Source organism: Hipposideros armiger, unplaced genomic scaffold (genome assembly GCF_001890085.2).
Source record: "Hipposideros armiger isolate ML-2016 unplaced genomic scaffold, ASM189008v1 scaffold_516, whole genome shotgun sequence".
Classification (NCBI taxonomy): domain Eukaryota; kingdom Metazoa; phylum Chordata; class Mammalia; order Chiroptera; family Hipposideridae; genus Hipposideros; species Hipposideros armiger.
Window position 1 is genome coordinate 864,347 of NW_017731866.1, and position 14,570 is coordinate 878,916.

The following is a 14,570-nucleotide window of genomic DNA, read 5'->3' on the forward strand; positions in this document are numbered from 1 at the left end:
GATTCTGACCCTTCTCTGCTGAAAACCAGCAGTGCCTACTTATTTCCCTCAGAATATGAGCCAAAGTCCTTGCAAGACCCTGGGAGGGCCTCTGTGAACTGACCTTCCAGCACTTCCTCTGTCTGCTCTCCTACTCTCCCATTTACTTATGTCATTCTAACCCTGCTTGCCTCCTTGCTGGCCCTTGAGTGTGCCATGCTCCTGCCTTAGCATACTTAGTTCTTTTTCAAATCAACTATATCACTTTTTATAGTTTCTAGCTCCCTGTAAAATTGGCAAACTTAACTCTTACCTCAAAAAACTATGGTTAAGTATGGCAGTTTTTTCAGTCTGTTTCCACGAAGACAGATTTCTAGATTCTTCATGTCTCATTTGTCTCTTATTATTACTGCTTATTCTTACATTGTCTTACCTCTTTGTTTCTCTGAATCTCATTGTGTGTTGGATAGTGTACTTGAAAGTTTATTTATAGAAATTGTTTAAGGCCTCAGATGATATTGTCTTCCTATAGAAAGTCTTTTCTTTGATTCTGTTAGATACCAGAAACTCTAGCAAAGAAGGATTACCTTAATTTAAGTTAAGGTTCTAAGATAATTTTTTTCTTTTTTTCTTTTTTTTTTACACAATTTTTAGATGATTTGAGCCAGGCTGAAGACCATACCATGTAAGGTTTTCTGGATCACTCTCACTCCTGGGTCTCCATCTATTCTTGGCTCTGGAGACTGACTTTTATCTCCCTACACCTCAGCGACTGTCAAAACTTTGGACCAACTTCTCAAGCAACTCATCATCATTTGCAAACATCCCCAGGGCGAAAGTCAAATGCCTAACTCAGATTACTATTGTCTCCTGATCTTGCCCCCAAATTCTTCACTCTTATTAGTTCATCAATGTTTTTAATAAAGTACGAGTATTTTCCAATATGTTGCTCAATTTTGTTATTGTCTATTATGGAGGATTACTTTGAGTTCTCTAGCCACCATTCTTAGAGGTAGAAATCCACATAAGAACTTTGTACTTTTCCGTCTCGTTTGAATGCTTTTTATCTTGATATCAACAGAACCAGCTTTTTTACCTCCTTCAAATCTTTGCTCAAATATCACCTTCTCTAGATCATCCTTTTAAAATTATAAACCATCACCACCCTCGACCTCCTTAACATTTGGCTGGTCCAAAACATGGTGTTTGGCAAAAGCAAAGATTTCCTTTGGAAGAATATTGTACCCTAGGCTTCAGATTATTTCTACTCATCTTTTTTATTGCACGTGTCACCTTCTAACATATGATGTAATTTACTTATTTATTATTTTATTGTTTATTTTCTCTTGCTGAAATGTAAGCTCCCAGGGGCAGAACATTTTTGTCTCTTTTGTTCACTGATAAGTCTGAAGGGTGCAGAACAGTTCATGGCATACAGCTGATACATAATATATATTTAATAGATGAATGAATTAAATAGTCATCTCATCTCAGAAAATTGAAAAACGGGCCTACAAGAAAAAAAAATGGAAGCTTACCAAGCAGTGTTTAATGCCCATTGGAAGGTGATTATCATTCATTTATAATGAAATAAATTATCTTGGCTGAGAGTTTCCCCAGTAATATTTGCCCAGGGTTTTGTTGTTGTTGTTGGTGGTGGTGTGTGTGTGTGTGTGTGTGTGTGTGTGTGTGTGTGTGTGTGTGTGTGTGTGTGAGGTTTTCATAAGGAGAGAGAGGGGCAATAGAAATTAAGGTATTAAGTGACTGAGAATATGAAATAAATGTAAGCTAAGAGGTAATAAAGCCAGAATGGAGCTGGTAAGGTAAGGGTCAATGATTTTGAAGTCTCAATGAGGCTGAGGCTGAAGAAATGTTGCATTAGGGATATTTGAGAAATGAAGATGGTGGATAGGAGGTAGAGTTCTCAGAGTAAAGTGTTATAAAGTTTAGAGGTTTCTTATTTTATATGTGAAGGCAAAGTACAGGAATGGTCCTGGAAATTAATGATTGAAATGGAGTGGATGAGAATATCTTTGTAGATGAGCAGCTCAAAAAATTGAGAGAATAGAGACTTTTATGGGAATTTTGAAACAGCCAAAAATTGCGTAAGAAAGCTTTATGATCCGTGAATGGACATCATCAATAAATAAGGGAAAATTTACCAGAAAGTCAATAGATAACAGCAATAAAAGCAATAATAAAGTGATGCAGTTTAATAAAATAATTTTCAAAGGAACAGGGGATTTAGTATAGAAAAGAGACAGTAATGATTAGAAAGTCTTAATAGGAAAAAAAAGAAAAGGTGAACACTTGCCCAGAACTTAAATCTTTTAGTATTTTATTGATTATCTCAGTAGTATAATTATTTTTATTTTCATACAGACTCCTACAACTGTTCCGAGAGCAGCTGGTCGAGAAACCAAATATGTAAGTCCCTTCATATTTATACATACTGCTTTTTTAATGGGTGCATGTATATGCTTGGAGGCACCTCAATTTCACAGTCATTTAAATTAGTTTATTTCTTTCTTAAGTGGGAAGTGTAGGATGGTATGATCAATCCAGATGGGGAAAATCATGTTATGTCAGGTAAGTTTATTGAATAAACTCCTTTTTAAGTGAGGTCTAGTTCGATTACTTTGGCTAAGTAAAACAGAACTTTAACACCTGCTTTCTGTCTTTCTAATTATCAAAGCTTAGATGACATTTTTATTTCTGTAATGGGTTATTATGCTTATTATTCAATAGTCAACTCATATACTTGAAACACTGATTTATTCATTTTCAACGGGGATTGTCAGTTTAGTTCATTTTGACTAGTTTGTTGCTTTCTTGCATTTAAATTATTATCAAATAAGCCAATTCCAACTTATGAGCAAAAATAGATTAATAATGAATGTGTAATATAGATTCACACACTTAATCCAATTAAATACAGGGAGCTGAATATCCTACACACACACACACACACACACACACACACACACACACACACACACACAGCCTCACCCCATCCCTACTCTTTATTCATCTAATTACCTATCATGTGGCCAACTTCTACTTCTGACCAAACATATAATATAAAACATATAAGATTTTCTCCTAAGCAAGTGTTTAGTTTTTAGTTCAATAAAGACCATTAAACTACTACTTTTATACTATACATTATATTTTCTAATATGTAGCCTTCATCATTGTCATCAAGAGTAAGTAGGTGTTAAATTTATATTTTGTGACATATGTTCTTTGCAATTTATAGTTTTCTGACGTCATTTGAATCTCTGTAAGGCAAATAATAAACTGAGTGAAATTACTGCATTTTATCACACTCGGGAAATGATGTTTAGAGGGCATGGGTAGGAACACTGCTTAGAGCATTTCTTAGAAGCTTTCGCTGTTATTTTTTGTTATTACTGGAAGCTGTTTGGAGTAATACTTGAAAGACTGGAGGCATTTGGAAAGCTATACTCAAGTTTACATCATAGTGTTGCTGTTTGGTAACTGTCTGATTCTGGAAAATCACTTAACCTCTCTGTGCCTTTGTTTTTCCATATATAATATTGGGATACTAGTAACCTTATTTGGTTGATGTAAGGCTTAGATTGGTTAATGTATGAAAAGCCCTTAATGTAGTTCTGGCACACAAATCGCTTAATAAATAATTGTTCTTCCTTTTCTTCCTCCTCCTGCCCTCTTGGTTTTCCCTTCATCACTGCCTCTTCCCTTCTTTTCCTCCTATCTACCGTAGAAAGACTAGAAACATGATAATTTCACTGAGTTCCTTAATGCATCAGTTGAATTCAAGAAAAGAAAGTGTATTAAAGATGTTTCTATACTTTTTGTGACTAATACATTCTACAAGAGCCAGATCCAGGAAAAAGTAGCTAGAATTTTTTTTTTCTCTCTCTCACTTTTCTTTCTCATCTACTCCTACTTTTCACCAGAGTGCCTCTGATTTAGACTCATTTACAATATGGGGCAGAGGGCTGATGCCTCTTCCCACCCTTCCCTATTGGTGGTTAATTTGATAGGAGTTGGAATAATTCTAGAGGAGCTGTTTCATGCTCCATAGTTAGTAGTCATTTCAAATTATTCTTCAATCAGTTGTCAGACCTAATTAAAGTAGGTTAACATTTGTCCCAAACTTTGTGAGAGTGTTCGAGTCACTCAAAGTTTACATTGAATCATCAAACAGATTTAGTATAGACTAGAACAAATATAAACTGTGAATTCAGCTAAGATTTTTGTCTTTTATTAAATTTGGTTTCTTGATCCGAGAGGCTTTGCTTTTTACTTTCTCTTACAAATGACATTTGAATTGTTAGTGACACAAATATGTTCATGTTTTTTGGAAGACTATATGGGATAATTTTTCAGGTGGAAGGTAAAAACTGTTTCTTTGGTGCCAACTCATGGGTTAATCATGCTTATAAATGTTTGGCTGCAGTTATTACATTTACTAAATGATGCCTGATACATTTGTGAATCTGAGACGTCTACAGACTTTAACATTTCAGTATTCCACCATCTCTCTTCAAAACTGAGGAAAGTAGGCATCTTTACAGTATGTATCTGCTGGGACTCAATGTGTCATTGACTTTGTAGAGATTCTTAGATTAGACTAAAAGCAGGGATCACATCTTTACCAACTCCTGCACCGCAGAGGAAAAAGGGAAGACTTAAATTAGATCCAAGAAAAAAAGTTTTGAGGATATCCTTAACAGATTAGCACAGGCCATTCAAAATCCCTATTTCTGGGTGCTTTTAAAAATATATAACTTATAAATCATGACTAATAGGAACTCCAGTCAGTATTGTCTAGCTCCAATATTCATTTTTCTGATTTTCTTCATTGATTTGATAAATAGTGTGTGTCTGCCATGTCCCAGCGCTCACTGAGAAGTCAGTGAGATGAGACAGAGGAACACAAGGTCCCCATTTCTTTTTCTTTTTTTTTTTAAAGATTTTTATTGGGGAATTGGAGGGATGGGAACAGCGCTGCGTAATTGAGGGAAGGAAAACAGACAAGTTTCTGTCCTTTTTTGTTCTTTAGTCTAGTTGTGGAGGACTTCGCTTCATAGGCCCAAGCTGGCACCATCATTGCACTCTTCCCAGGCGAGGCAGATCAGTCGCCAGCTTCTGGACAGCCACTCATGGTGGCTGCTGGCCGCTCACGCTGGCTGCCGGCCACACACGGTAGCCCATGGCAACCCACTGTAGCAGGGGCTACAGCCTACGCCGTCGCTGGCGACCCACGGCAGCCCAGCTCCAGGTTGAGCTGTTGCTCAGCATCTTAGCTGCAGAGGGCAGTGTCACTGGCCCTCATATGTGGTATCCGAACTGGGGCCCTCTGGCATCCCAAGCCAGCTCTTAACCAACATGGCACTCGGCTGGCCCAAGGTCCCCAGTTCTTAAGCATACAATGGGGAGACAGTAAACAAAATAGTCAATGAGCAAGATACTTTCTTGTAGAAATTAGAAGAGAGCTGGTCAGATAACTGGTTGATGTTAAGCTTACAAAGTTACTAGTTTTCAATATATTAGTATGTCCTTGGGTTTTCCAATTTTCCTGGGATGATTATAATGATTTAATTAAATAATGAGAAATTGTTTGACTAATTCCTATTTGTGGGGCCATTGGTGTCAGGCTGACTTTTCTCTATTAAAAAAAAGAAAAGAAAACCAATACAAAATAGTTTCTTTTTCTTACTCTTTATTGTACATATTGTTACATGTTACATAGTCTGTTTTTAGGATGCGCCAGAAGAAAAGTACCAGTATTTCATACTAATTAAAGTTAAAATTTTCTTCAATTCATGGTGTACTTGAATTGCACATTATTTTAAAATACAGTTGACCTTTGAACAACATGGGTTTAAACTGTGCAGGTGCTCTTATATGTAGATTAAAAAAAATAAATACAGTAAGTGTATTTTTCTCTTCCTTATAATTGTCTTAATAACATTTTCTTTTCTCTAGCTTGTTTCATTGAAGAATACAGTATATAGTACATATAACATAATGAAATATGTGTTAATGGACTGTTTATGTTATCTGTAAGACTTCCAGTCAACAGTCGGCTATTAGTAATCAAGTTTGGGGGGAATCAAAAGTTATGTGTGGATTTTTATTGCACAGGGTGTTGGTGCACCAACCTCCTCATTTTTCAAGGGTTGAATGTGATTTAATTTAGGTTCTCTTAAGTGTAATAGAATTTAAACTAGTCTAACAACATGTTGAGTGATCTCCACAGATCACTTGTGGGATTGATTTTAGTAATTTATCACCAATATTTTACTGGATTGTTTTTAACAGAAGTCAAATTCCATAATAATTATAACTAATATTTTAAGTTCCTATCTTTCAAATGAGGTTTAACTATCTCATTTAACCTTACATCAATCCTCTGAGGTGGATATCATTACAAAATCTCCATTTTACAGAGTAACTAACTGAGCCTCAGAAGTCATAGTAAGCAGCAGCAACGCAGGTCTTCCACATATCAAAGCCCCTGCCGTTAATACTTGTGTGAACTTACAAAGCTGGGAATCATTTATTTACTTTAAGTATTTTATCAATAGTTATTATTCTCTGGGTCTAAATTATTTCTTTATGCCCAATAACCATCAGTCTAACTTTGAGTGAATAATTTCATATTTGGTGACAACATCTAACTAAGGTGATAATGTTTTACTATATTTCTAATGTTTTGAATCACTTGCTTATATGTAAATTAACTCATTATCTATCAGATACTGTATGAGTGATTATTCCTCATGACACTCATTTTTAAAGAGTTTCTTTCCCCTTATGTAGAGAAATGAGTTTTCTATTTAAATTTCTATTTCATTCTGTTTCACTCTATCATCTTCAGAGGGGAATATCATGTTTTTCTTTGCATTACATGTGTCTTTGTAAATGTTTATTATCTTTTATTGAGTACTACCAGTTTAAATTCATTTCATTTATGTAATTCAAAACCATAGTATGCTTTCTTAATAAAGAGAAACCTCAAAAATAGGGCAAGTATTTGGACCTATTACTAATTTATAAAAAAACAAACAAACCAAAAAACCCACAAAATCCTTAGTTGGAATCACATTCTATTGATAATGACTTATTTCTTAAACAGTCTACCTTTAACAAGTTACTTTTAAGTGCCAGCAGAATAACGAAGACAAGTATATTGAATATTATATAGTGTACAGGTAAGATCTCATTTTAATGAGCTCGAGGAACAGAAAAATGTCATTACAACTACATACATATTGCTTTCAAAATATCACAATATGTTAAAAAGTGTCAAACTTTATTAAAAATATTCCCCACTATATGTACAGACATTCAAATAAAGGTCATCGTCTCCAATTTAGCCAGCTCACAAACTCCCCTTGTTGCTATGCTTGAAAATGTTGCTAGGCTGGGTTGTTCAGAGGTCATGTGCACTAATGTAGTCATAGATCTTAGGGTAAGAGGTGACTTATACCCAAGCCACTTAAATCAGACCTGGGTCCGAATCTGCTTTCATATGATACAACCAGAAATTTGATGAGTTACAGGAAGAGCTGTGAAGAATTTAAGCAAGAAATTCCACTCTACCACCCATTCTTATTAATTTAGTTTTCATTGTTCAGCAATAGAAGGTATGCTCATGTGAAAGACGATGAGGAGGGAATGGAAGATTATCATCTGGGTTCTGCTAGACGAGGAGTAAGGGAAAAGATTTAATGAGACACCCTTTAGGCCTTGCATCCTTCTCATTATTATTTTAGACTTCATCAAGCATGACAGTGCCATATGTTAGCCAAACTCCTTCTTAATCTGGTCCTTTCTCTTCTCATTTGCACATATTAGTATAAACTATAGCCATGACTTAGTCTGCCTACCAATTACGTTCACAACAAGATTGAATTATCATTCTCTAGCTTAAAGAATAAAACATTTTAAATACCTCCAAATCTATTTTTATATTTATATCTTTGGGGATATATTACTGACTTATAAAATGGCTTTTAATGAGATATTCATAGATGGTAAAGTCTACAGATAGTTAGAATAAACAGTGTGAATCAAAAAAGGTGTGATGCACCATAATATATCTCTATGACTTTTGTGTCTAACATTCTTGCCATTGGATTCATTCTTTTGTGTTGTGCCTTATGTACAAATAACAGGAACGCTTTCTAAGTTAAGGGTAAGACAATTTCTTATCATTTTATAATTTTGTATTTCCTTAACACCAAGCTCAGAACTCAGTGATTATTAGGTGCACAGTATATATTTTAAGTTTTCTCTTTTTATCTGTAAATCAGTCTTGTCTGGGAGAAGTAACATAATTTAATTAATACACTATGACTAATTAAAGTTTTTTGAGCCTTTAGAAAAGAAAACTCAGGACAATAGAGTCAATAGGGAAAAGGTGGAAGACAAATATTTCAACGATATGGAACCAGATATTATATTCAAGTGAGGAGGTTATGACTGCTGATCAGGAAAATAAAAAATGCCAAAAGTGGATGCCACAAATGTTGAGTGCAGAAGGCAGAAACAACTGTTCAATACTTTATATATGATAAAACTTGGTTTTGTTCCAGTCACCTAAGAAGGTGTCTGCTAGTGTAATGCCAGCCAAAAAGGCGTGTGTCAAGAATGGAGAAAAGCTGCAGAATGCAAGGGAAAAGCAACCCTAGACAATGGCTAAGGAGCTTAGTTGTACTTCATATGCCTCTAGCATCAAGTCTTTGTGAGAGGAAAAATGGTTTTTCCAAAGCTGGCTTAGCACAAGTGGTGGCCTTGTGTAACAATTTAATTTTCAGTGGATTTCAAATCCTCATTTCTTTCCTTAGTCTTTCATTCTTTTACTTTCCATATAACCTAACTCTTTAACAGATTTTCTTTGAAGTAAAAATTTTTGACTTTCACAATTTTTTTGACTGCCCTGTTAGGTTTTTTTTAAATTTTTTAATGATGTTTTGGTTAAAATATTCCCCCCCCTTTGACTTTTCTTTATTTTGTACTCAAAATAATGTCAAAGACTGTAGAATATAGATTATGGAATTTTGTTTCACACTAGAGGCATCTTTACACTTATTTCTAATGTTGTTCTTCACAGTTAGTATTAACGTGGATAGACACGAATGACTAAAACCTTAATGTTGTTCAAGTCAAGTTCCAAGTTTATTTTTAGGTGCTTCAAGTTGCTTCTCTACCTCAGGAGACTGATGGGCAGTTGTTCAGATATAGTAGCCTCTTCCCTGCACTCACCGCTCTAATCTTAATTCACCAAACAATATTACCTCACTTTTTGAAAAATAATTGTTACAGTTTTGGTAACATAACTATAGCTACAACATTTAATAAACATCATTAACCTGTATTAGGAAAGCAGAGGGAAGCTTCTCAAAAGGTTTGACATGATTGGGTTGATTGAAAGAATCTGGTTTATATTCATGATAATGCACATAAGCCTATATATATGTACATATATATATGAAGGGTGCCAAAAAAGTATACACATTTTAAGAAAGGAAAAACTGTATTGAAATTATAATACTCAATATATACCGATAAGAAAAGATGAATACAGGTCATGTGTATACATTTTTTTGCACCCCCGGTATAATAATAATAAATTATTATTATTATCATTATTATTATTATTATTATTATTATTATTATTATTTTGGTAAAGGATCTGCAATGGCTTTATAAATATTTACTTAACTCTGAGGTTCGCATTTAATTCTGTCCTTTCTCTGGGAATAGTTTCTTTTAATAGTGATATGAAGTCCATTATATTAAATAAAATACAAATATACTTGGGATATATAAAGCATCTTATTGTTATGTCATGGTTCCCAATGAGGGAATTTTTGGGACTTTTGAAGACTGGATACAAAGATATTTGGGTTGTCTGCTAATTTAATTAATATGTTTGCTTGAGCATTTTATCTTTTTTCCCTATAATACGTTGGTATTATTTAGACCAGTGTACTGATAAATGTTAGTAATGTAGTTAAATTGTGCAAATATTTTATTTTTAATGTGTAACCTCTTCTTTCCTATATTAGTGTGATAAAAATTTAACTGTGTTTTGTTTTAGTCAAGATGCATTTAATTCAGCATATTTTATAGAAGGTACTAATTTAACAGGAAATTCATAGAGAATCCTTTCATTATTGCAGTAATGAAAAACTGGGAAAAAACTAAGGGGAAAATTAAAGAAAAAAAACAACTAAGATTTCAGAAGAACTCATCATTATTCATATTACATATGAGGTTAAAAAGGAAACTTCAGGTACACAGAATAATCATGGTGATAGACATTCTGAAGGGCCATTTTCTGCAGCACAGAAAAGCCATAAACCTCAGTGCAGACTAACCTAGTGTGTAGCAGTCAGAGATCGAGAGCCCTTAGCCAAGTCATCCTGCATCCATAGCACAACCAGGGATGACATGAGTCAAAAAGCAGAAAATGGACAGTGTTGGACACGGTGTGAGGAGGACTGCAGTCGCCTCATCATTATGTTTGGTGATTCCCACTCCTGTATACTTGGCAATATCATAAGAGCCACTAAGCTTCCAGTTTTCAATATCATCCATCTCTAAGACAATAAAAGCAATATTGACACATCTATACTAAACCCAGAAAAGACTTGCCATTTCAAAAAGAATAGAAATATTTAGGAACACAACTTTACTATAGTTTAGCCAAGTACATTTATAATTATGCATCTGTATGTTGACCATTTCCCACTAAAGTTTAAGGCTTAGCTAATGTGGGAACTCAGCATCCCATTTAAATGCAGCAATGCTTGACAAACATAACTATTAAAAAGTGTGTGTGTGTGTGTGTGTGTGTGTGTGTGTGTGTGTGTGTGTGTGTGTGTGTGTAACCCAACCAGAAAGGAAGGAAGGAAGGGAGGGAGGGAGATGACTACTGGCTTCTGAATGACAGAACTCAGAACTAAAGTGACAGCTCCAGGCGGGAGTGCTCTAAGAAGAAGCTCAAACTCTGATAGAACACAGGTACTTCAGAACCTAGGTGCTAGGAGCCAAGAGCCTAGATTTTAATTTTGCTACATAACAAGTTTAATACCTGTAAAGGAATTCATTGTGTGTATCCAGGAGCCTAGAAGATCATATTGGCCATGAAGCATGAAATAGAAAAAAGATAAATCCATCTATCATCTTCACCTTGCACTTTTGGGCGGTAAAATAGTCATTCATGAGAAAGTGGGTTGTAAACCTGAATATGTGGTGATCTTCCATCCTTGAGGTTTAGAAATATCAGGGTGATGAAATAAAATGGAAACTGGTCTAGTGACAGTAAAACTCCTACAAGAGTAAATTTGAAATGCATTGTAGAGATAGTTTCCCAGCCCAGAACTTCTCAGGCACCTACAGAAATCATCACCAAAGTCACCCTGACTGAAAATAAACTAAAAAAAAAACCAAAAAAACCCCATAAAATGACTAAAGATCATCATGGGAAAGAGACATGAGTCAGCAAGTACAAGAAATAGGAGATTTAACAATGAGGAACTCGAGAAAAATCTGGAAAGAATTTATAGATATATTAAAAATGTTGAAATACTTAATAGTAATTATATTTACCATCAAAACAGATTTGGAAAATAACCAAATAGAACATCCACAAGTTAAAAATAAAGTCATTAAAATATAAAGTTCAGTTGCCATGTTAAAAATAATATACAGTTGAAGAAAAATTCACGGTCAGTCGGTCTCATATGCATAAACCATCCAGAATGCAGCATAATGAGATAAAATATAGAAAGGGAATTTTATAAGAATGGAGGATGGACTGAGAAGACCCAATGTGTATTTCTTAAAAGCTCCATGGGAAGAGATTAGATATAATGAGAGAAAGGCAAAATTTGGAGAAATATTCATGGAGGATCTTCCAGAATTGAAGAAAGATATGCATACTAAGAATGAAGAAATGCACCAAGTCCCCCCAAAAAGGATACATACAAAGAAATCTGCCCTTAGATATATCTCAGTAAAATTACAGAATGTCAAGGAGAAAAATCTTAAATGCTAACCAAATGTGAAGACAGATGATCCACCAAGTTATGACATTTAGACTGACAGCAGTGACAGAAGCCAGAGTCAGTGAGATAGTGTCATTAAAATGCTGAGAAATAATAACTATTACCCTAGACTTCTATGTCCAGTAGAACTCTCATTCAAAAATGAGAACAAAATAAAAATATTTTCACACAAAGTCCAAGACAGTAAGGTCTGAAAAAACTACCAAAGCATTTACTTCCAAAAGAAATAAACTACATTCAGACAAAAGGAGTGAAATACAGAAACTAGGATAAAGAAACAATATTGGCCTCCTCTTTAATTAAAAAAAAAACAACAAACTTTAAAAACCAAATCATTTTATTTCACAAATCATGAAAACTTTATTTTTTGTTTAAAGATGCTTAAAGAAAAATTTTTCTTTGTTTCAATGTACTATAAATATATATATAAATAGCCAACAATGCTGACCTATTTAAGTAAAATATGGAATATACAGAGAATGAAATATGTGACCTTGAAGCAGTTTTGATGTCTTATGTTAGTGCTTATATTAAGGTGTTAAGGAAAATCAACATATAAAACATCATATTCACTTTTATGTGAACTGAATAAAAACGTGTAGGAAAAATATTGTAAGGCAATATACCAGAAATGCTAAGTATAATTTTAGGTGGCAAAATAATATTTTTCTTTTTATTTTATACTTTTTAAAAATCTTACAGTGGACGTTTATCATCTTAATAATAAAAGAACTTCTAAATACTTAATGACATAGATATATTATTTTACTAAGTTATTGATTTCACTAAAAACACCATGTTTATATTTTACAGGCAAACCTCTCCTCACCATCCTCTACGGTATCTGAGAGTCAGCTGGTACGTATCCTCCTTCTAAGTCATAGACCTACTTCAGAAAATTCTGATCCCTCAAGACAGCTTTATCTGAGTGAAAGTGAACTGAAAGCACATTTACTACATATAAGTTTATTTGCTTACTAGTCTAATGAAAGTTTACTAATGCTTTGCTAAAACTCCATGGTGGCTGTTTTGCAGGCTACAAACAAACATAAAAGCATACATAGACCCTATTTACCAGTCACTTCCATTCTAGTAGTGGCGCTAGAATAGAATTGGCAGGGTCAGAAGCAAGGTGTTGGAATTTAGAGAAGGAGAGAGCTCACTTCCTGATGGGAGAGTTCAAAAAAGGGTTCAAGGAGCAGGTCACATTAGATAATGTAGGGTAGATTCTAGACTTGAGGAAATAGGACATGAGATGTTTCAGACAGGAAGATTAGCACGAGAATGGTCTAGACCAGTGATGAGCAACAGAACTATAATGTGAACCAGAAATGCAAGTTGGATACGTAATTTAAAATTTGCCGATAACCACATTAAAAAATACAAAGGAATAGGTTACATTTGATAATATATTATTATATATTCAATTATATTTTATATTCAATGATATATTTGATTTAATGGTATATAAATATTATCATTTCAACATAGACTCAGTATAAAATTGAGATGTTTTTACATTCCTTTTTTGGACCAAGTCTTTGAAATTCGCTGTATAGTTTACATTTACAGCCTACCTCAATTCACACGAGCTACGTTTTAAGGGTTCAGCACGAAAGCTAACTAGTGATTACTGCCTTGGACAGCACAGATCTATACTCTAGAATCTGTTCTTTATAGATAAAAATTTGATTAAATAAGAAAATTACTTTTGCTTAGCAAATTGAAACCATGAAATAAGTTGCCTAGGTATAAGTAGTGAAGGGCTTTCTTCATATCTTTTTATTGTCTATAATTGTAAATTTCTGAACAATATAGGCACCTTCAGTAAAATAAATGAAAATTTTGAATAAAGCAGTTTGAGACATTAAGAAGATGAAATCACTGCTTAATACTGTTTTTTTCCCATTTTAACACATTTAGTGTCATACATCTTGTCATTATCATGACTAAATAATGGCAATATTTTTATTTTGTCTAAAAAAATCATAAAAAGCCTAGTTTAACTCTTAAAATAGCCTGATTCAATCAAACTGCTAGGTTATGTTGGTGTTTATACATACAGTGTGTATAGGGGGTGTGTTTGGATATATGTGTGTGTGTGTGTGTGTGTGTGTGTGTGTGTGTGTGTGTGTGTGTAATTTCAATGTCAATTGGCTTAGAACAGTGGCAGACAGTATAATATAGTTGAAAGAATGCTGAAATCCGGGCCAAAAACTCCACCTTGTGTTTCTTACTCTGACACTAACTACTGAAGTAGCATTAGGTAAGTCACAAATCTGGGAGTCTGGGCCTCAAATATCTAATTGAACAATGACAGCATTTTATTACGTACTTTCCAAGCCCATCTAGCACTGTGAATATATGATTACTAGCATAGTGAAGTGAAGGAGTTGCCATGGAAACAAGCACTGCAAAAACATAATATAGTTGAACAATTTCCCACTTCAGATATGGAAATATTACTACAACTATTTAATATTTAAAATAATGATATACTTGTTTCTTGAGAGTAAC

General features: G+C 34.0%; 1 protein-coding gene across 11 annotated transcripts in view; it reads left to right on the top strand.

Moving 5' to 3' along the window:
• The window catches only part of MLIP (muscular LMNA interacting protein), a 256,749-nt gene that overhangs the window by 160,339 nt on the left and 81,840 nt on the right, over nt 1-14,570 (top strand). For all 11 annotated transcript variants that reach the window (XM_019668094.1, XM_019668100.1, XM_019668097.1 and 8 more), the window contains 2 exons: nt 2,362-2,406; nt 12,867-12,911. In XM_019668094.1, coding sequence (XP_019523639.1) covers nt 2,362-2,406; nt 12,867-12,911 — 90 coding nt within the window. The remainder of the gene's footprint in view (nt 1-2,361; nt 2,407-12,866; nt 12,912-14,570) is intronic.